Source organism: Malania oleifera, chromosome 2 (assembly GCF_029873635.1).
Source record: "Malania oleifera isolate guangnan ecotype guangnan chromosome 2, ASM2987363v1, whole genome shotgun sequence".
In the NCBI taxonomy this organism is placed as follows: Eukaryota; Viridiplantae; Streptophyta; class Magnoliopsida; order Santalales; family Ximeniaceae; genus Malania; species Malania oleifera.
Genome location: NC_080418.1, coordinates 109,930,441 through 109,952,324, shown reverse-complemented (window position 1 = coordinate 109,952,324; position 21,884 = coordinate 109,930,441). Strand labels below are relative to the sequence as shown.

General features: G+C 37.0%; 1 protein-coding gene across 11 annotated transcripts in view; it reads left to right on the top strand.

Moving 5' to 3' along the window:
• The first annotated feature begins 1,852 nt into the window (after positions 1-1,852).
• LOC131148191 (uncharacterized) overlaps positions 1,853-21,884 on the top strand; it is a 61,047-nt gene continuing 41,015 nt past the window's right edge. For 4 of the 11 annotated variants that reach the window (XR_009134990.1, XR_009134989.1, XR_009134987.1 and 1 more), the window contains exons 1-4: positions 1,880-2,114; positions 14,974-15,157; positions 17,349-17,556; positions 17,642-17,794. Coding sequence is in view for 5 of the 11 variants with exons in the window: in XM_058097921.1 (XP_057953904.1) it covers positions 15,129-15,157; positions 17,349-17,556; positions 17,642-17,773 (369 nt within the window). In the remaining 6 variants the exon portion in view is untranslated. Of the gene's footprint in view, positions 2,246-14,973; positions 15,158-17,348; positions 17,557-17,641; positions 17,795-20,226; positions 21,857-21,884 lie in introns of all 11 variants that reach the window. The other 7 variants (XR_009134992.1, XR_009134991.1, XM_058097922.1 and 4 more) reach the window with 5 other exon arrangements.

The window sequence follows — 21,884 nt, the reverse complement described above, 5'->3', positions numbered from 1 at the left end:
CTAGTGTCCATCATTTCTTCTAGGTTGATGTACTTCTACGCTTAGGCCATCAGTTCTCCCATATTAGCCAACAGCTTTTTCCTCAAAGAATACAGGAAGCTTCAGGGTTGAAGGGTCGTGGTTAGACCTGCCAAAGCCACCTCCATATCTAGGTTGTGGATCTCTAGGGTTGTGGTACTGAAACGATGTATGAACTTTTTTTTAGTGTCTCCCTTTCTCTTTAAACCATGCTCATTAGATGAGCTGATGTTCTGACGATTCTCCGACTACTGAGGAAGTGGCCGGTGAACAGCTGCTCCATCTCCGAGAAGGAACCGATCCAGTCGTAGGGTCCAGTACCAATCCCTGGCACTACCTTTGAGGGTTGCTGCAAAAGCTCGACACATGATGGCGTCGGGAGCGCCTTGCAACTGCATCAACACCTTGAAGGTGTCCAGGTGATCGATTGGGTCGGACAGTCCCTCATACCTTTCAAAGGTCGGCATTTTGAATTTCCTGGGCAGTGGAACCTCCATCACTTCTCTGGTGAATGGCGGCTCCGAAGATCTTAGAGAAGCTTCCCCGTAAAAGGGGTTGGTCTTGCCTTCTTTCATCATCTTCTCTATTTGATCTACTTTCATAATCCTTTCTTCCAACTTAGTGGATCTCTGCTCGTTGACACCCACGCTATTCACATCTTCTATCTTCTTAGTGAGGTGAGTTTTTTCCTCACTCTCCTTTGACTTATCTACTTTCTTGGTTGGATCGGGACTCACCTGTTGTTGGCGGGGGACATGCCCTTCCTAACTCTTTTGTTGTAAGAGCATGTTGAACATATCCTCCATTTTCTTTTGGAAGGTAAGGAATTCTTTCCTGGTAAGTCCTGAAGGTTGTGCGGGTGTGGAGTGAATGGACTGGGGCGACTCTTTTCTGGCGACAGGACTGGAGCTAGAGCTGCGTGTGGTTGACATTTTTTGAACGTTGAAGGTCGAGAGCAAGTTGAGTATCTCTTCGAAGCAAGTTCCCACAGACGATGCCAATTGTTACGGGATAAAATCGGCGGTGACCAACGGGACTGCTCTCCGACTTCCGTTGACCTGAAAAGGGGAAAAGGATAAAGGCTTGGAGGACCCGGGGTGTAGTCCGGGGGATCACTCCGATGTTTAAGTAAGAGAAATGCTTTAAAGAAGCTAAATGTAATAGTAAGAATTGGTGCTGAATGACATACCTTGGCCTCTTTCTCGTGTCCTTTCTTATAGTGGTTGGAGTTGATCCGAGGGGGTATGATCATTTATTGACTAGTTATGACGTGGGCATGAATCGCTCTGGCCTTTAAGGAGCTGATAATAGCTGTTAATGGCACGGACGTGGATCGCTCTGGTGTGCATGGAATTGACTCCTCAAGAACAGCTGCCCTTGGGCAATAATGGTCTTGATTGTGACTACTCCTTAATACTCCATTATGGTAGATGGATTGTTTTAGGGTTAGTATATTTGGGGCATATCAATTTTGAACTACTTATACTTACGTAATTTCATATGGTATGAGGTGTCTCTATGCTATACATATGAAGAGTTTTGGTAGGATTGTTTAGAAATCACTTGATTTTGAAGATGTTTTCGTTAATTGTACAAAGATTTGGAGCCAAATTAGTTTTGATAGAAGTAAAAATGGAAAATCACTTGATCAAATTATTTTTGATGGCAGAAGCAGTTGCACATTTGTAATTAGCTTCAAACGTTCCCGCACTCGCTCGAATTTTGAAATTCCCCGATCCCATTTCCGTAAAAAACTCCTATTTTTCGTCCTTATATTCCGAAAATACCCTTACGAAAGCTGAAAATCCCTCCAGTCCTGAAAGGGCCGGGCCGCACGGATTTATTCACCTTCCCCAATCCGTCTTCTCCTTCTCCTTCTCCACCACATTGGTGGCCTCACACTCAAAAAGCCGTCTAATCAACTCCTTCCCCACCCCCACTTCTCTACACGCAAAATTCTAGGGTTTCTCAGATCGAACTAAAAAACCCTAGTTTCTTTCTGTCTATGCTCGAACTTGAGGCCTCTTCTCTGTCACTCCGCCGAAGCGTCGAAGGCTCGAGGCCTTCTCTCTCTCGGAGGCTCTTCTTTGCTCAACGTGAGTCCCTCCCTCCCTCCTCCTTTCCGCTCTCTTCCCCATCTTTTTGCCTCTTTTTTCCTGGTTCTCAGGATATGATTGATCTATTTGAAGCGCCCCAAACACAGCATTGATGTTTCCGTGTTTGAAAGGTTAAATACAAAATTAATGTTAATTAGATTTGTAGTTGGACTTATATTTTTGTATCTTGTTTGGAAGCCTTGGACCATTTTTGATTGTTGATGGATAATGAATGTTTCTTAAGTCTTAAAAATGAGTGTTGTTAATGATTATGCAATTCATAATTGAGCATGAACAATGCCTATTACCTAAAATTTTTTAATTATATATATTATATGAATTAACTTGCGTATTCCAGATGTGTCGTATCCTTGTTTTTACAAGATTGCCATTTTGCCATGTTGGTATCATGTTGTATCCCTATCTCGTGTCAATATTGTGCTTCCTAGCTTCCTACTTCTACCACTTTCATCCTATTTCCATGCTAGTAGGGCCAGGGCTTTTGCAAGATGAAAACTTTGAGATGAAGAATGACTATCGTTCTACCACCCTCTACAATTTATAAAAAACCTTGGCTCCCTGGTTGAGCTTGTGTATTTTTTGTGACAACCTTGGATAAGGATTGCCTGAACATTGAGACAAACACATTAATTGTTTGAAGAGTATCCAAGATTGGGAGCTGCACGAGTCTAAATGAAGAAAATTCAGCATTTAACACAAAATGATCACACCTGTACAATCCGCACATTGACGTATCAAGATATTTTTGAACCAGTGTTTTAAAAGGATTTTTCAATTAGGCGCGCCTTAGGGCATTTGGGGCCAAAACGTATCAAGTTGGTTTTCAAAAGGTGCAAGTCCTGAAAGGCGCATGCTTTCTTCTCTTTAGTGCATGCATGAGAAAAAGGCGCACCTTTGATTGCTTGCCAAATGGGGAGCACAAATTTATTGGAAATATGAAAACAAAAGAATGAATTAGGTTTTGAAGGGATTTCAGGTGTTTGTTCCATAGCAAAAATGGAAGAAACGTACTCCTAGCTTCTCCAATCTCTTTTGCATTTGACCCAAGTTCATTTGTACCCACCCTATTCACTCTTCAAATGATAGTTGTGTGCCTGCAGCTTCTTTGATGACCTCTCTCAACCTCCCTCTTCCTTTGGCAAGATTTTCTAGTTGATGACTACCCTCAACTGCTTCCGTTCTTGAAAAGTTGATTCTCTCCACAATGAGATGCTTGAGAACTGCTAAAGAGAGTTAAGAGAGGAGGGCCAACCTGCTGAAATTTGGATCATGAAAATTTTTGTTTGACCTTTTAGACTTCTTAAGCAATGCGTTTTATTCTTATGGGCACCCATTAATAATTTTGTTTCCTTGGAAAGGCAGGTGGCTGTGGATTTTGCTTTGCCCTCTTCCTTTGGTGAGCTTTTCTGGTCAATGACTGCCCTTTCTCAATTGCATCTGTTCTTGAAAATTTGATTCTCTCCAAGATGATGTGCATGAGAACCACAAAAGAGTGTCGATAGAGGAGGGCTAAACTGCTGAAATTTGGATCATAAACAATTTTGTTGGACCTTTAAGATTTCTTCAACAACATGCTTTGTTCTTAGTGGCACTATAGTAGTTAGAGGCGCAAGGCGAACCGAGGCGCAAAGGGCATTTGAAGCTGAGGCGCGAGGTGAAGGCGCGCTCCTCATGAAGGTGAGGCGCACAACTATTAAAATGGTGTAAAATGCCTATTTGGGGTAATTGATATATGAACATATGAATATCTAGTAATATTAGAATTTAACATGCCAAAACATTCAATACGAAAATTGGAAATTTAATGAAATTGCCAGGACGAAGGCCAAAAGAATCAACATAGTTCAACATCAAAAGAAAAGAGTACAATAAAAGATTTCAAAGTCTAAAATCTAAAAATCCTCCTCAATCATCACTCATCACTCATCACTCATCATCAACTAAGTCTGCCAAGATATCATCATCTTCCTCTTCATCATCAGAATATTTTTCTCCAACATATTTTTCCTCTTCTGTCTCCTCTGCACCATCCACTTGGATCTCATCCTCATCTACAAGTTCCAACGTTGCGATTCGGCCCCTAGCACTGCTAGATGAAGCTCTTCCTTTAGATGATGATGACATATTTGCACTTTCTCTTGATCTAGTGTGATGCAGGGGGTTATTTAGTTCGACAACTTTAGCAACAGAATCCCAAATCAAAATATTATCTTCAAACACAAGTTCATCATCCTCATCGGAATCGCCATCCATCCTACCAATCAACCACTCATTACTATCATCAATGCCCTTTAGGAGGATGGGATGAATGGTGTCATGCTTGTTGTATCGACGCCTCAGAGTTCGATTGTATTTCACAAATACCAAATCATTCAAGCGTTGCTGGGATAGCCTATTTCTCCTTTTTCTATGAAATTGTAAAAGGTTTAAAGTAATATGGTAAATAATGATTCTAAAAAGCAGTAGACTGATAGTTCATGTTCTTTAATCTACGATATACTAATGATTTACATGTTGGAATATGCTCCAATTTCTTTCACAGCGGCTAGCACTACATGTGAGACTAAGGATTTTCACACAGCAAAATTCTGCAAGTTTGGAGTTGATGATCCAAATGACACCCACCATTGTGTTGTTATAAAATAAATTTTAAATGAATTCCTACTAGCTAAATAGCAAAAATAATTTTAGAAGGAAAGAGGTAGTAAAAATGCCACTTTACCCAGTGATTTTATCTTCTTTTGTCTCACTACCAAATTAATTCCAAAGACGCCACTAGCGCTATTGTAATTTTCCTACTCATGTAAAACTTTATCTTGCATTTCCGGGGTTGGCACTAACCTTGCAATACATTTTTTACAAACCCGCCATAATTTCTTCATCTTGCAAAATGTTGGGGCTCGAATAGAAAAATTCCGGGTTCAAGTAGTGTGCAAATGCATGCAAAGGTTGATGGAATTGGCATCCCCACCTCGTATCAATAATTTCAAATGCCTTCTTGAATTTATCTTCTTATCTCATCGAAAGCCTTAGCTATGACTTCCTTAGCCTTATCCATTGCTTCATAAATGTATCCCATTGCAAGTTTCTTTTCCCTATCAACCAAACGGAGTACACGGACAAATGAATCTATCAACTTAAAAGCATGGACGATGGTGCTCCAAAAAGTAGGCATCAAAACAATACTAGCTGCTCTTTTGCCAGCTGCCTCCTTTGCCCATTTAGTAGTATTCCAATCTTCAGAAGTAAACATCTTCCACAAATTGTTCTTTTGAAGGTGGATTGAACGAAGAGTGATGAAGGCAGTTGCAAATCTTGTAACTGCATGCCTTAGTAATTCCTTTCCTCCACTGAACTGTCTCATCAAGTTCATCACACCAACACGGTTATAAATATAACCATTCAAAAACATTGCCCTTTTCAAAGTTATATGAATTGTAGGCATCTTCCCAATATCCTCCAATATTAAATCGAGGCAATGGGCAGCACACGGTCTCCAATATAAATGTGGCCTCTTTGTTTCCAACAATCTCCTTGCTGCAACATAGTTTGAAGCATTATCAGTTACTACTTGAATCACATTTGTACATTTTATCTGCATTCTTAACAAGATTAGAAGCATTAATAGACTTGATGAACACTGATCCCCTTGGAGAGTTCACTAAGAAGTTTATTATGTCCGAATTAGCAACCGAATCTCTCCAACCATCAGACATAATCAAACATCCATATTTTGCCCATTCCTCCTTATGGGCCTTCATCAACTTTTTCATTCGACTAACTTCCTGCTTTAGGAAAGGAACTTTCACTTTATGATAGCTAAGCGGCTTTATTCTTTGACCATATTGCCCAATCGATTCAAGTGCCATTGCAAAGCTATCCAAATGTACAACATTAAATGGTATTCCAGCATCATACATCTACCTAGCAAAATCCGCAATTGCCTTTTTTCTTAATTCTTTCTTGTACGTTCCATTTATTGATGTTTGCTTCATCTTCCCTTCTTTCCTAGCTTGAACCGCTTTCTTTGGATCAGGAGTAAAAAACAAGTCTATAGGCCCCTTTTGTTTTGGTTTCTTCAAGGTGGATTGGTATGAACTTTGACTTTGACTTCTACTTCCATCAGTAAGCACACTCTTGCCACGAGTGTCAATTTCCTGAACTTCATCCTCTTCATCTTCACCATAATGATCTATGTTTTCAAAGTCAGGAAATAACTCATTTTCCTCCTACTCTATATATTTCTTCAACATATGCTCCCTAATCTCCACACGTACATGAGCAGGGCACTTAGAGCATTCTTTTACGTTTTGAAATCCTCCGACAATATGTTGTTTTGCCCGAAATATTCCTCCCCTTGTGACTTTGCCACAAAAATTGCAAGTCAAATTATTTTTATTTTTTTTATCATCCAAATGTGCATACTTTCATGTAGGATCTTTCTTTGTAGAGGCAGAGTTTCCACTTCCAGAATCCATTTAAGATTTAAGACTTGGTATCCTTATTTCAAAAGCAATGTATCATATATTTCAGAAAAAATGTATAGTTTTTATATTCAATTTCCAAACAAATTACAAAATAGTAGCTAAATTCAGTAAAAAAAAAAGTATTATATATTAGTTATAAACTTGCATTAAACTAAATAATTAATTACATATAATATTATAAGAAGAAGCAGCAGGCTGTAGGCAGCAGAAGAATTGAAAAAGAACTCACGAAGGCTCGAAGGCAAGCTCGCTCTTGGTGGTTCAAAGGTTGGAAGAGGAGCTCGCGACGAGCTCGCAAAGGGCTCCTGGTGGTTCGAAGGCTCGAAGACAAGCTCGCGAAGGGCTCTTGCTAATTCAAAAGCGAGCTCGCTCTTGGTGGTTCGAAGGTTAGAAGACGAGCTCGCGAAGGGCTCTTGGTGGTTCGAAGGCTCGAAGACGAGCTCGCGAAGGGCTCCTGTTGGTTTGAATGCTCGAAGACAAACTCACGAAGCTCCTGTTGGTTTGAAGGCTCGAAGATGAATTCGCGAAGGGCTTTGCTGGTGTCGTGCTACTTCGAAGGGTCGAAGAAGAAGGGTTCCGGCTGGCTTTGTGTTGGTTCGAGTCGAATGAGGGCTAGGGTTCTTTATTAATAGCCTAACAGCTTCAAAACTTAAGGTGCAACTCATGGCGCCTGGCGCATCAGTGCACCCCCCTGCGCCTCTTGAAGGTCGCCTCACCTTTGTAGTGATGAGACACTAGTCTTGTCACCTCTTTGCTCGTTGCGCCTAGAGGCATGCTTTTTGACTGCTATGATTGGCACCCATAAATAATTTTGTTTCCTTGGAAAGGCCTATGATTGTGGCTTTGGCTTTGCCATTATGTGCAAAGACAGCTGGAGTATGTGAAATTGAAGTCTTAGAACTTTTATATAAATACTCTCATCATTTATTTAATATTTTTTGTTATTTATAAATTATAGTGTATATTTTATTTTTACATATTTTAAATTAAAACTAAATTCCCAAAAGGCTTTCGCCTCAATGTAGCTTATCCAATGTAAAATGCTTGCCTCATCTGAGGTAAAATGCCTTGCCTCGTCTAGGGTAAAACTCTTCCCTGTAGGCCTTTTCCTTTTAAAACATTGTTTTGAACAAACCTTGATAGTGCCACATTTTGGGGATGTAACCAAGGATAGATGGCATTGCATTGGTTGATCACATTTGCCTTGTTTCGAAACCGAGAGTCACCCCTTGCTAACTCAATGAGCCTTCCAAGTAGCCTTTCCTTTTTGTAACCCTAAGTTCTAATATTACTTATTTGGGCCTTGACCATTATCGAAGAAAATTCTTTTAGCTTTAGGTTTGGAGGTCCTTAGGGAAGAGAATATTGTCCCTTTTTATTTAGGAAAGGTGATTTTACATATTAGTACATGGATTCCAACCCTACTTTTATAAGGAAGCTTAGGAGAGGAGGAGGTGGAGAGCTTCAACGTGTTGAGGAGGGGGGAAAGTTTTAAAAAAAATCTTTAGAAACAATTAGGGAATTTTGGAGAGATGAACCTTAGGAGGAGGAGTTTATGGCCACAAATGGGTAGGGCTCTACTCCCCTTCCTTATGTATGCATCCTTATTAACCTTCTCATCATAGTTCACCAACACCATCATCACAAGGCACTCATGCCCACATACATGAACCACACTCCCACTTGCAGCCCTGGGCAATCAGTCAATCACTAACCTCCATTGTCAAAGGCACATCATGTGTGCTGTGCTTGTCTCCCTTTCTCCATCTTCTTCTTCTTTTGCATGAGGAGAGAGAGGGGGGGGGGGGGGGGAAGGGATTGAGTAACGTGGTCACCATAGCAACTCCTGGAAGAAGAAATGCTCAAGGATAGTGATGGCTAGAGTTGAGGCGTCGAGTGATGATGTCAACAAGTGTCTTGGCTCCTCTAATGACTAGGTAGCCAACCTGCAAACAATGACAACCCTACTCACCACTACTGATGTTTAAAGCTTTACATAAGTGCTACTATTGCTCGAGAAGTTGAGAGAAAGAGAGAGAGATCTTGCATAGATCTCACCGTAGCATTGTAGATCCTTATTCTTGACAATTGTTGGAGGCTAGACGAGGACCAACATATGCATGGGTGGCGATGCTCCAAGGACGAGGTGCAAAGCCTATGCTCAAACTCTAATGCATGCATCACATGAGGAAGAAGATACATGCAGGGGGTGGGGGGTGTTCTTTGGTTAACCCACCCCTCCTGTTAACTTGGTCTATAACACACTTTGTCTAATACATTTTCTTTTACTATTGTCATTCTTGTTTTCTTTTAGTTGGTGTTTATTTCTTCAAAAATAAAAATAAAATATAAAAATGGAAAAATAGAAAAAAACGTTTATGGGTGTGTTTTAGGATTAATTAAAACATTGATATATTTTTTTCATTTATTAAAAATCCAAAAAATTTGAAATTTTTCCAAAGAATTTAAAAAATTAATTTCTTGATTCTAATTTTGTTATTTTTATGTGAATAATTTTTTTAGTTTCATCTTTAAAAATTCTAAAAATCTTTAAAATGCAACCCTAAAATATTTCTTGTAACGTAGTTGTGTGGGTTTTCTTGCATTTTAGTGATTATGTTTGTATTTATTTGTTTAAATCTATAATTACTAAAATGAAAAAAAATTAAAGTGAGAAAATGAGAAAATATTTTTTGTTTCATATATAAGAATGCTGTCTTTTTGGAAAGTTTTGATCTTGCAAATATACTTTATTTTTTCTAAAATTTTCTTATTTATAGCTTACAAAGCTTGAGAACTTCTAATATAAGGAAAGCTTTACAAATTTCAAAATCTTAAAAGGTTGTATGTGTTTGAATAATTTTCTTGCCTAAGATGCATTTTGGGGTTTTGACTTTTGAGTGTAGGTATGGTTTCATATTATTTCTATTTTGGTGCTTGTTTGCTCTATTGGTCCTTGATTCATTTTATTGAATAACATTGTTCAAGATAGGTCGTTAGTGTGCATTGCACTAGAGACCATGGTTTTAGATAACGGCTGCGATCGTTTTGTAACGGAGTAACGGTTTTTGGAGTTACCAATACCGTTACACACCGCGAAATCGGTGGGAAGAAAAATCACGGTTGTAGCAGCCATTATGGACCGCGACCGTTTGTAAAGGCCGCTACGGTCATTACGTAACCGCTACAGAACTGTCAAGCCAAAAAATATATTTTATTTTTTACTTTTTCTTAACACTTTTTCCCTCTAATAAATCATTCTCATTATACCATGTGGCGAGAAGGGGAAAAGATTATAATGAGGATAACAATGATACAAAATTTACTATTTCTTTAAATACTCACAAGAGATGCATTAATTAACAATTTGAAAGTACTAACTTGTTAGGAAAATATTTTATTTTGATCATATTTGTAATTTGATATTTATGTTCTATATTTTTCAACTTCAACCTTCTTCTTTTTTAGTTATTTTATATTTGTATTATTCATATGTCTTCTGTGTCTAATAGATTAATGGAGTGTGTAATGTATTTTGTTTTATTAATTAATTTAGCACACATAATAATTTATCACAGATAAGAATAATGAGAAATATAAATACGCATACACATTTTTTTTATCAATGGTGGTTTAAAACGAATGTAGACTTAACGCCCTTACCAAATAACTTAGTTAGTCGAACTAAAGGATCCAAAATATACTAAAACTATTTCTAAGAAGGGTTAAAAGCTTAAAACATGTAAGTACGCTAATATGCACAAGGTTGTGTGTGCTTGAAAAAAATTCACAGCCGTTACACCTGCTTCCCGTTGTGTAACATCCACTACTATTGCTTCCTGTTACACCCGTTACCGTTACGTTACGCTACTCGTTACCTCGATTTAAAACCATGCTAGAGACAATCGCCAATTGGCCTACAAAAGGGTTTGGCACACTTATAGGCGTTACTCAAACTATGAGGAAAACCCTAGGTGAATTTTTTTGAAAGAGCAAGTTTCAGTCTCGAAATTGATATGTTGACTGTGATTTCTTCCTATTAAATTTCTTTCTTTCGGCAATAAATAATTCTTTGAATCAATGACAAGCAACTTAAAGGGTGCAGTGGTGCTTTGTTAGGATTTTTTTTTAGGTGAGAGGATTTTTGTATACACGAACCAAGCTACCATGAGGGATGCAAAAGGCCTCAATATTAGAGGAAGGTATTTCAATGTTTAAAATAGAGGTTGATTAAAAGTAATGAGCAATTAAAGGTGATTGTTGGTAAAATTTAAGATAATTTTGGGTTGTTTAGGTATAGTTCGTTGCATAGGTGTATAGGAGGTGCTAGTACCTTCTCCTCACATAAATGTAATCTTGAATCCAGGTTGGTTATGCAGACAAACACTACTTATCTTGTGACCTTGGTTTGACTTAGGATTTCATAAATTGATAGTTAATTAGGTGACCTAACCACACTTAGGTTAAATAAAGCTTATTGTTGATTCCATTGAATTTAAAGGGATAGGAAACCTTTATATCTAAATCATTTGTCTTGCTGTTAAGCATTAGATTTGCGGATTCGTGCATTTTGATGAGAAGGTTTAGACAATGTGAATTGGGGCTTTTTGGACATGGTGTTGGGGTTGAAGAGCTTTGGGGAATATGTTTTTTTTTTAATTCTACTGGATAGAATTATATTCATGGCATACTTTTAGAGCCTTCAATTGCATAAAAAAATCGGATTAAAAATTAAATTTGAAGGCATGTAGTATCTAGTCCTTGCTCCGATCTATAGTGGTTAGGTGCAAGGCGCATTGATAGCTGGAACCTAAGTTTGAGGTGAAGCTGCGCACTTGCTGAAGATGAGGGAAACACTTGCTATAATTATGTGTAAAATGTCCTGTATAATGGGTTCTATTTGTAAACGCATTCCCACTAATATTTGAATTTAAAAATGAATAGAAAATGTTGACTACCAAGCATAGTTCAATGTAAGTACGCACAAGTACAAAGAAATAGGAAAGTGGAAACGGCCACAGGGTAAAAAAAAGTAGTTAGATGCTTCACTGTGATAAAAAAAAAAAGCAGCAGAAAAGGGAAAAAAGGGCAGCAAAAAAGAGTTTTGTTTTGCTTTTTTTTTGGGGGGGGGAGGGGAGGTGTACATAATGTTTATGCTAGAATTTCCAAAAAATAATAGCAGCAGAAATTGCAGAAAAATCTGTAAAATTTGTGGAAAAAAAAAAGAACGTCAAAGGTGGGTGGTGGTCACTGCAGCTTTGACCAAGAGCAGAAAACTAGGCTGGAAGAAGAAGAAGAAGAAGAAGAAGAAGGGAGAAAGAAGCTTGGGTTCTGCTGGTCAATCAAGAAGAATAAAATGCAGCAGAAATTCTAGGAATAAGTAGCAGAAATTCCAAAAGACAGCAAAAAAAAGGGGAAAAATTACATAAAAAGGGGTACCAAAGCAGTTTTGATCAAAAGCAGCAGAGCAGGCTGGAAAGGAGAAAAAAATAACTGAAAGGAAAGAAATGATTCATCAAAGTTTAATTTTTTCAATGACCAGAATAAGGAGGAAGAAGAGGAGGAGGAGGAGGAGGAAGAATAAAGAGTGTAGATACATGATGGATGAAGAAGAAGAAGAGGAAAAAGAGAAGAAAAAAGAAAATGCTGTTTCTCACAAGGTGATGCTTCAGGGGAGAATGGGTGTGTGGGGTAACAGCTTGTTCACCTTTCTGATTCAGTCTGTGGGCACATGAAGATTTTGCAAATGTTTGCTTTGCTGTGTGAATCTCTCTCTCTTTCCACATTCACACAAACATAGAGCCACTGAAAGAAGGTTGGAAGACCCATCACTTATTCTTGGAGCGTCTTTGTGAGGCAAAGAAGATCAGCAAAATTTGTGGGGTGAGACAGAGATCTCCAGATGATATTGCTGATCGAATTTTTGGGAAGGGTTTGAAAATAAATCCTGTGTGTGGGAGAGCAGCAGTCGTGGTGAAGAAGAGCAAGTACTGAGCTCAGTGAGGAAGAGAAGAACACGTACTGAGACAAGTGAGATAGACAAATACCTTCTTGGGAGGGAGATATGGAGGAGGCAAGGAAAGGCTTTAGGTCATTCTCCGTTGAATTGCAACAACAAACAATAACAAAGAACCAAGCCTTAAGTCCCACTAGGTGAGGCTACATGAATCCTTTACAGTCAAGTTATGCGGTCTCTCCCTTTGTTGAACTATACTAAAAAAAAGAAAAATACTTTGCTGAAGCCTGCAGCTTATGTCATGTGGGTTGGGTCATCTTTCCTGTGATGGATCTGTGAGAAAATCCCCGTGAACTCAGAAGAAAGAGGAGAGAGTGTGTAAGATCTGGTTGATCAAGAAAAAGAAGAAGATGAACAAGAAGAAGAAAGGAACTAACCTGATCTTAATTTGATGCTTGAACTTGATTTGCCTGTTTGGTTGATCACTCATGAAAAACTAGGGTTGGTTGTCTTGGTGATGGCTTTCAAATGGTTGTGAGAATCCTTGGGAGTGGAGATATGTTGCCTTGCTGGATAGTAAAATATATGATTTATTGCTTCTCAACTTTTCTTAAAAATAATGATAAGGACACATTACACAAAGTGGATGGCTCAAGCTACAAGATGAAGAAAATCAAGTGATGAGTAAATGATGCACCTTGAAGAGCCCCTTGTACCTCATTGTATCTATTGAATGTTGCTTCGCATAAGGCTGTATGAGGTGTATAAGTCATTCCCTCTGTGCACCTCAAGCCTAGGCATGCCTTGGCAACTATTCTCCAATATTGCTTTGATTGATTGTATATGACTAGGAAGCATGAATATCAACCCAAGACACAGATACAATACGTTACAGACATAGAGGTGTGAAAATTTTGAGAAAATGAGGATACAACATGACTTGGTTGTGTTAATTAATTAATTTATATGTGTGTGTATGTATATATGCTTTTTCTTTTAGATGATAAATATTGAAGCAATTTTAATTTAAAATGAAATATGGGTATCATACATGCACAGTTATCAATTGTACATTATAAAAATTGCAGTATTTTTTCTGCTTAGCTTACAAATTACAGTCATACCATCATCAACTACATTCATATTAGAGAATATTGGTCCAACAACAAAAAAGCGACTCAAGGGCCTGGCTGATGCTCTGTGATGGGCATGGCTTATCAAGAGAAAAAAAAAACACAAATAGATGAACTGAGAGTGGCAAACTAGTGATGCCTTTAGAGAGGGGAAGAGGGAGGGAGAAGAAATAGGCTGGAATCCTGGAATAATGGACTTACTGAACGTGTTAGTTAGGCTCCAGGTTCGAATTGAAGGAAGGATGCCAATGGCCTTTCTCCGGTAAGTTGTGACTCGTGTTGTCTTTGCTGGTTGGTGCAGGTTAATTCTTGGGGCTGGCTGGGAGGTCTGGTAGTGTTCTACACGGCTGGTACAGTGGTGCTAGCCTCCAATGTCCATACACACTCCGATGTCGAGGAACCACTTGACTCAGTCTCTTGACTTATAATTTTTTATTCCTGGGCTTTATTAATAGAATTAAAGGAAGCAAAAAAAAAAAAAAAAATGCAGCGTTTTGCTGCAAGAAGTGTCCTGGACATGTGCTTACTGTGTTGTGACGTGTCGAGGAGTGTCTCAGACATGTTTGAAAATAAAAATAAATTACCTAATTTCTAACATGTTGAACACGTGTCAGGACATGATTTACGGGTGTAAGTCTTCGACATGTGATGGATACTGACACTTCAGTCTCTGAGAAGCATCAGTGTTTCCTAGGTTCACATTTATATGATTATATCATGAATTTTGAAATGTGAATATATTTTGGTGTTTATGTTTCATTATTTTTATGATCTCATAGTTTAGATTACATTTGTACTCAATAAAGTAGTGAAAAGGAACAAATAATAGGTTTTTCCTTCGGTTTAGTCACAATAAAATAGAATATAATAATGAACTTGTTTAGTATGTTTTATATGTAAATTGATTTAAAATTTGATGCAAATTATTTTAGACAGTGCTTGGAAGTCTGGAATCAAAACATGTGAATCTATAAGTGTTTATCCAGTTTGGTCGTGTGATAAATCAATCCCAAGTACACTAAATGTTATGAATTACACAACATTTGAAATGATTATGATGAGTGGTGTTACATGAACCAATGACATTTTTATGAAAAAAACTATGGTGGCAGCCTTGTGCAATTGGAGTGACATCTTTTTTTTCATGTATAAATACCAGTTAGTGTTTTTGAGTTTTTATAGTTGCATACCTTTATCATTGAGCAAAAAAAAGGTATTTTGAATATGATGTTTTGTGTTAAAAAATGAAATTAAAATTTTAGTAGGACGGGGGGATGTGGAGCATGGATAATATTTGTTACTCTTGGATGGAGGTGGATAAAGGTTTACAACAATGTGGCAACAGCTTGTAGATGGCCGGGGGATTTGTTAATTGGCAGGGCAGCTACAGGGTATTCGCACGTTTGACGTGCATAGGATGTGGTGCAGGCCTCTACATGCTTACAAGTGAGTGGCAAACCCTACAAACTTATGTTCAGATCATATTATTCAACTCCAAATAAAATCTCTAACAATCATATGTTTACTTAGGCCTAGCATGCTTGGGAATCAAGAAAATAGAACAGTGAACCTACTAAAACTTAGATACCCTTTTCTTAATTGGTAGGTTCCTAAAATCTACTTAGGAGTTTATAAAAATATTACTAGATAATATCATGAAAGCAGGGGAAAAAAGTTACAACCATATCTTAAAATGAGTAATTGACTTCAAGAGCCTTAATCTTTGCCCTTACATGATCATTGAGGTTCTCTATTAGGGTGTCATCATACCCTTAGCACATTCCAGCCAATGCCATAATCTTTCTCATGGTGACCTCTTAGCCTTCTCTATCAAGGCGGTATACCTTTGCCTGCATGCTTTGCCATTCCAGCCAATGGAGACATAATCACATCCCCTCTCTGCAAGAGGCAGGAATGCCTTCTCATGAATGGAACAAGACGATGCAGATCCCCGCATTGAGGGCATCCCTATGTTTAGAAGATTAAAAGAGTATAGGGGCAATGTTCAATTGTAAAAGATTTGGCGCCCTGCACCATGCATGGCAAACAAACATTTTTTTCTGGGTAGAAGAGGGAGACAAGTGCAAGAATTGTATGTTCTATCAATCAGTACTTGGATATTAGTATCCCCGAAAACCTTTTTTCAGACTTTGATGTTGGGCCCATCCTTGTTGGATAGCGTCAAATATCAAGGTAATTGTTTTATTGGAGAATGGAAAGTGCAATCCACTATCTCATTTTATTAAAAAATGAAATCCAAAAGTGAAATGATGCGTGTGCATAGTAGATACTACTCGTAGCAGATCTGCTATGAGTCTGCTTACAGATATTCTTCTCTCCTGTCCCATACCAGGTCTGCTATGTGCGCTTGTTATTTCTCATTTGTGTTATCTGATATTCCAAGCATCACTCTATTTTTCCTTCTGAAAGGAACTTCAATTTACTTCTCATGTGAGAAAAGCAGTAAAAGAAATCTTCCCTCCTGCATTGTTGACGACCTGGTCTGCTTTAAAACTGAAACTTGAATTGGTACAAAAGGTCTTCACAACTTTAACACCAACTTGATTCTTCCAAGAATGTTCATTTGAGAGTAAAACAGTTGTGATCATCGATCATCCCAACCTTTTGGGGTCTAAATGAAGTGCTGAAGTCATCAAAGATTTGGCCAATCATTAAACAAAGACACCTCCCCTGTACAGTGCAAAAAATTAGTCCATGCTGGCTTCCAAACCCTAAAATCACCATATGATTTGCATAAAAAAACTTGCTAGAACTATTAAGAGTTTTTTTATTTATTACTTTGGATTTTATTGTTTTGTTTACAAAAAAATATAAATATAATTTTTTCGATAATCTTATTTATGTATTTTTACCGTCTATGGTTGGCTTGGATTCTCAGACTGGCCAACCTGTGAAACTTGGCTGATTCACTATCCCTTGTAGTTTTGAAAATATTTATTGGGTAGTTGCAATGCTCCAATTAGCACTCTGCTTCAGAACACCCCCCCCCCCTTTTGAAAAAAAGAGAGAGAAAAAAAAACCTTCCTTTCTTGAGCTATTATTCTTACTTCAGTTTCCTCTTACTTTCATCTACCATGTCTAGATCATTACGTACTTCAGAATCCTAAATAATGTGGAAACAAACACCTTCATTCATGATGCTGGGGCTACAGTTTCTTCAAATCCCTAGCCTCAACTGATGTTCAGTAGGATTACAAATCAGAAATCCGAAGCTGGTCAATTCCAAGAATCGTACATTTGGGATATTATTGTTGCTGAAAATTCCTCTCTATCATTATTTATGTGGAGTTGTGGACTTCTTTTGATATTCTTATGAACCAACGTTTGGTTATTCTTCTTCAGTAAACATAACTTGGATATTTGCATGACTTTGTGGAAATACTCTAAAGAATTGAATTTGTATTGCTTCTCCTACATTGATTGATTTATCACTGTATCCACTTATTTATGATAAAAATGACGGTTTTATTTCATTGTTTTGGGACTGGATCCCCTATTTTGGCATGTCAATTTCTTTCTGCAGTTTCTTGTTTTTTTTGAAAGCAATTTCTTTTAAATTAATGTAACATTTTTCATATAGGAATGATTTTCTCTTTGGTGGTTGTTGGCATTCCAGGTTCAAAAGAAAAGGCATGAATGCATTCAAGGCTTTTAAAGCATGTGTTCCAATTGCTTGGAGCCCTAACCTCTATATAACCTTAGTGAGGGGCATTCCAGGAACCAGAAGACTTCATCGGCGCACTTTAGAGGCACTGCGCCTTCGCAAGTGCAATCGAACTGTGATGCGATGGAATACACCTACCGTCAGGGGAATGCTACAACAGGTTCCAGAATAACTTTGCTACAAATGTATCTTTATCTCTTATTTGATTTTAGTTGCTAATTTTTGTTTATTTGAACCTCACATAGGTAAAGAGATTAGTTGTGATTGAGACAGAAGAGATGTTCAAGGCCCGTAAGCAAAAGGAGTTGAACCATCAAGCTTTACGCCCCCCTTTGGTTATAAATCATGTTGTGGCCTCGACAAATGATTCTTCTTAGCTGCCTATTTGTTTCCTCAAGGTTTGTTCTCCATTTTTTTTTTTCATGTTACTCTAGTTGCAAAATTTTCTTTTCTTATATATCACTAGTACAGTTAGCTAAAAGCATAGAGTTTTGTTTAAATTTGTTTAGTCCCAACTGATTGAACTATTAGTTGATTTACTTGATTAGTCCGGCCAGAGTATTGAGTTACATAATCCTAGCAGTGTGAATAGGGAAAAATCAGAAAAACTAATAGCTTGCTTAGTTGTGGAAAATAGTTTTTCCTTTTTCAATTTATTTAAATTGAAAGGGAAGTTTTATAAGATGGCTATAAGGCCCGTTATGCTCTATGGTTCAAAATGTTGGGCAACTAAGAAACAACATGTATAAAAAGTAAAAGTTTTTGAAATGCGAATGTTAAGGTGGATGAGTGGTGTAACATTGAAAGATAAACTAAGGAAAAAACATATATGCAATAATTTAGGCATAGCATCGATTGAAGACAAGATAAGAGAGGGGCGGCTTAGGTGGTTTGGACATTTGAAACATAGACCTAGTATAACACTTGTGAGGAAGAGAGAGTGAGTTATTGTTTCTAGCATGAAAAGGGATAAGGATAGACCTAAAATAACTTGGAATGAGATAGTGAGGAAGAATTTAATAACCCTTTATCTAGTAGAGGAAAATGTTCTTGATCGGATGAATTGGCGGAAAAGGATTCATGTAGTTGACTCCACTAGTGGGACTTAAGACTTGTTTATTTTTCAATTTAGTTTTCCAAGAATTGCAAAAATGTTAGCTAATTTTTAAATTTTACAACATTTCTATTAAAAAAAAAATGAACAACAAAAGGTTTAGACACTATTTTCCTGTGAAAACAGTTTTATTTTTCATTTCTCTTTTTTCAAATAATTACAAAATTGCCACTATCTTTGTCTTTTTATTAATTTTCTAGTTTTCTCTACATTTGGAAGCATGAAATTTGGATCTTGGATTTTGATTTGTGTGAATTATGACAAAATATATTATAAAATTATATCGAGTTTCTTCCAAACCCACACAAATCCATATCCAAGGCCCAAAATCCATTATCGTAGATACTACCTTATATAATTTTTGGAAAATTTTAAAAATTAATTATTATTTTTTTTGTAGTTGTATTGAAATCTAGAACTAAAAAATGAAAAATTATTTTGCACAACTAAACAAACTCTTTATTTTCTACTTTTTAAAATATGAATCTTGGAAAACTAAAAAATAAGGTGAAATTTCATAATTTTTTAAGCAACTTAAAATGGAAAATGAAAAATATTTACCATAACTAAATGGGCCCTAATTTTTCACATGTGTTGCCAAATGTGGCAAAATAAATTTTTTCCTTTGAGAACAAACCTCAGATTAGATATTCCCTCTTATTTGCTAGAAAATTCTAAATGTAATACATTGAGCCATTTAGGATTATTGTGCTTTTCATAATTCTTCTGTGCGATAAAGGGTGATCAATGGTGCGTGGAGCTTTTTGTCCTTTTGAAATTTGGACAATAAAGAATGGTTGTGTGTTGTGTGGATGCTAGCCATATGTTAAGTGTACTTGTTTGCCTTGCCATGGATTTGTCTGTTCTCCAAATCCTTCTTTTTACAATTCTTATCTCCAAATATTAGGGCATTGCAAACCTGCTTTATGGAAAAATGCAACTTTCCTTTTGTGCACGTATGTTTTTTATGTCATTGGAACATACCATGTCAAACATGATTGCTCCCTTTATTTTGATATGTCTATGTAAACCAGGAAAAAATCGTTTAAAGTTCTAGCGGAACATTTCAGTTAATTAGGATTATTATGATGGTCTTAAATGTCCATGAAATTGTCAAACTTTCTGCTTTCTATCATCCTTGAAATCGAAATAGCAATCAATTCCGTCTTAAATAATTTCTGTCACAATCTCAATGAAACATCCAAAATTTATCAAATTCTCAAAATTTCAGCAAAACTTGTCCAAATTTTAACCATATAATGAAGTTCCCTTGGAATTCAAATGTCCGATTTAAACAAAGTGAAACTTCTCTCTTAATTTCTCTTATTTTCTTTTATTTTTTTGAAACAAAAGTTTATTACAAGGGTGTTTGAAATTATATTTAATTGATTTATGTCGACCGAATGTGTTTAATAGTAAATACACATCATATTAAAACTATTGCACCCCATAGACAACATAGATGTATTTAATTTGTTATATATTCCTAACACTCACACTATCATGTCTATTAACCATTTCGAGAATTTCATAAAATAATTCCATTCTTTACTACTAATTTCCATCATTTTTCCAAATTGAAACCAAAATTGACATCGAGATTGAAATTGGAATTTCCAGAGAAATTTTTGTACTTTTGGAGCTTTGAATTTTTAGTTGAGATCAAAATTTAAGACCTTGATTTTTTATTCTTCTTCTTCTTTTTTTTTTTTTAAGTCTTCCTTTTGTAGGCATGCATATGCAGCACATTCGATGGTCAACTGATATACAAGCTCATGTTATGTCATTTTCAAAGTTCCTCTTATTAGTTAAATTGCTTATGACAATTACTGCGGCCAAGATATATGATCAAGTTCCTCACATTCACTTTTTATGGTCGGTGCATTTTCCATTCCTTTGTGGTGGAGCGTTTTACCTTTCCATATCTTTGCAATACTCCTAGATGGGCGATAATGCATTGGAAAGCAGGTATAAGCATTTGAAAAATGCTGATTGACAGGTCATAACCCAAAAATAATTTTCACCCCACAAATTGTAGAAATCTTGCCACATAATGCAATCCTGCCTATTGTTCTAGTGATAGTTTAAAATTAGTTTGCTGTTTTTTATGAGTATTTCTGAGCCATTGCATCTCAATTAGTGACTGAGAAGTTATTTTAGGTATTCGAGGACATGTTAAATTGAGATTAGATTTCTTTTTAATTTATTTTTATTTATTTAAATATATAAATATATTAACTAGGCATTTGGTGTTGGGAATCACTTGCCTCGAATCCTATTCTTGGGAATAGGATGCCATTCCTTTGGAGTCCATATAAAATAGATGGGAATGTTTTGTAGGCATAATGAATTCCATGAAATCAAAGTGTTTTAAAGTATTTTCAACTCACATTTTCAGGAATTCTCAATGATTCCTTGAACAGAATGACTAGGAAAGGAAGAAAAAATTACAAAAAGAGGAGAATAAAGAAAATACAAAAACATTCTTGCTATATATACATGTAATCCCATCAATACAACCAATGGATGTATTCTCAGTCGTCTTTCCTCCCTTCTTTTCAGGATTTAGGGTATCTCTGGTCATTAATGGGTATGTAATTGGTAGAGCGAGGTGACATTTTATTGTACTTCAACGCAGTTGGTCTTATTCATTGTTACCTAATGTTTAGGATGCTAATTTTGGGCTTTTATTATATATGCATATGTGATCAAAGAAACCATTGTTTTTGGAAGAGCATCTTTCAAGCATTTCTGCTAGGATTCTGCATATAGATAATGTAGTAACCCGAAGAATAATATTATTTAAATAATTAAGAGGGAGAGAAATGGAAGCAGTAATAGAAGGAGGCAGCAGACTTCGTCGATGAACGCTTTGTGTTCGTTGACGACATTGCATTTTGGATATAATAACCCCAAAAATTTTCCAAGCACTCGTCAACGAACACAGGGATTTCGTCTACGAGGGTTCTTCAAGACCTCGTCAACAAAGACCCGTCTCTTCGACGAGAAGATACCGAGAAAGGATTATTGGGATGTCTGAAAAAATCGTCGACGAGGGGGCAGGTTCGTTGACGAACTTTTTATAGGACTTGTCGACGAGGTGACGTGACTCGTCGACGAATCCCGCAGTATAAATGGTCCTAAACTCAGTTAATCGCAAAAAAAACGATGGCAGACCTTCTCCTCTTTCTCTCCTACGGTCTCCCTTCCATTTCTCTTCTATTTCGGCCCCGTCAGTTGCTGGATCGACGATCTGAGGTCACCACGACGCTCATGACAGAGTTCTTTTCAAGTTTGCTGGGGCGGATCGTCGATGGGATTGAGTCGAGTTTCTCCCTAGAATCAGGTTAAGGTTTTTTATTCAGTTTTTGATC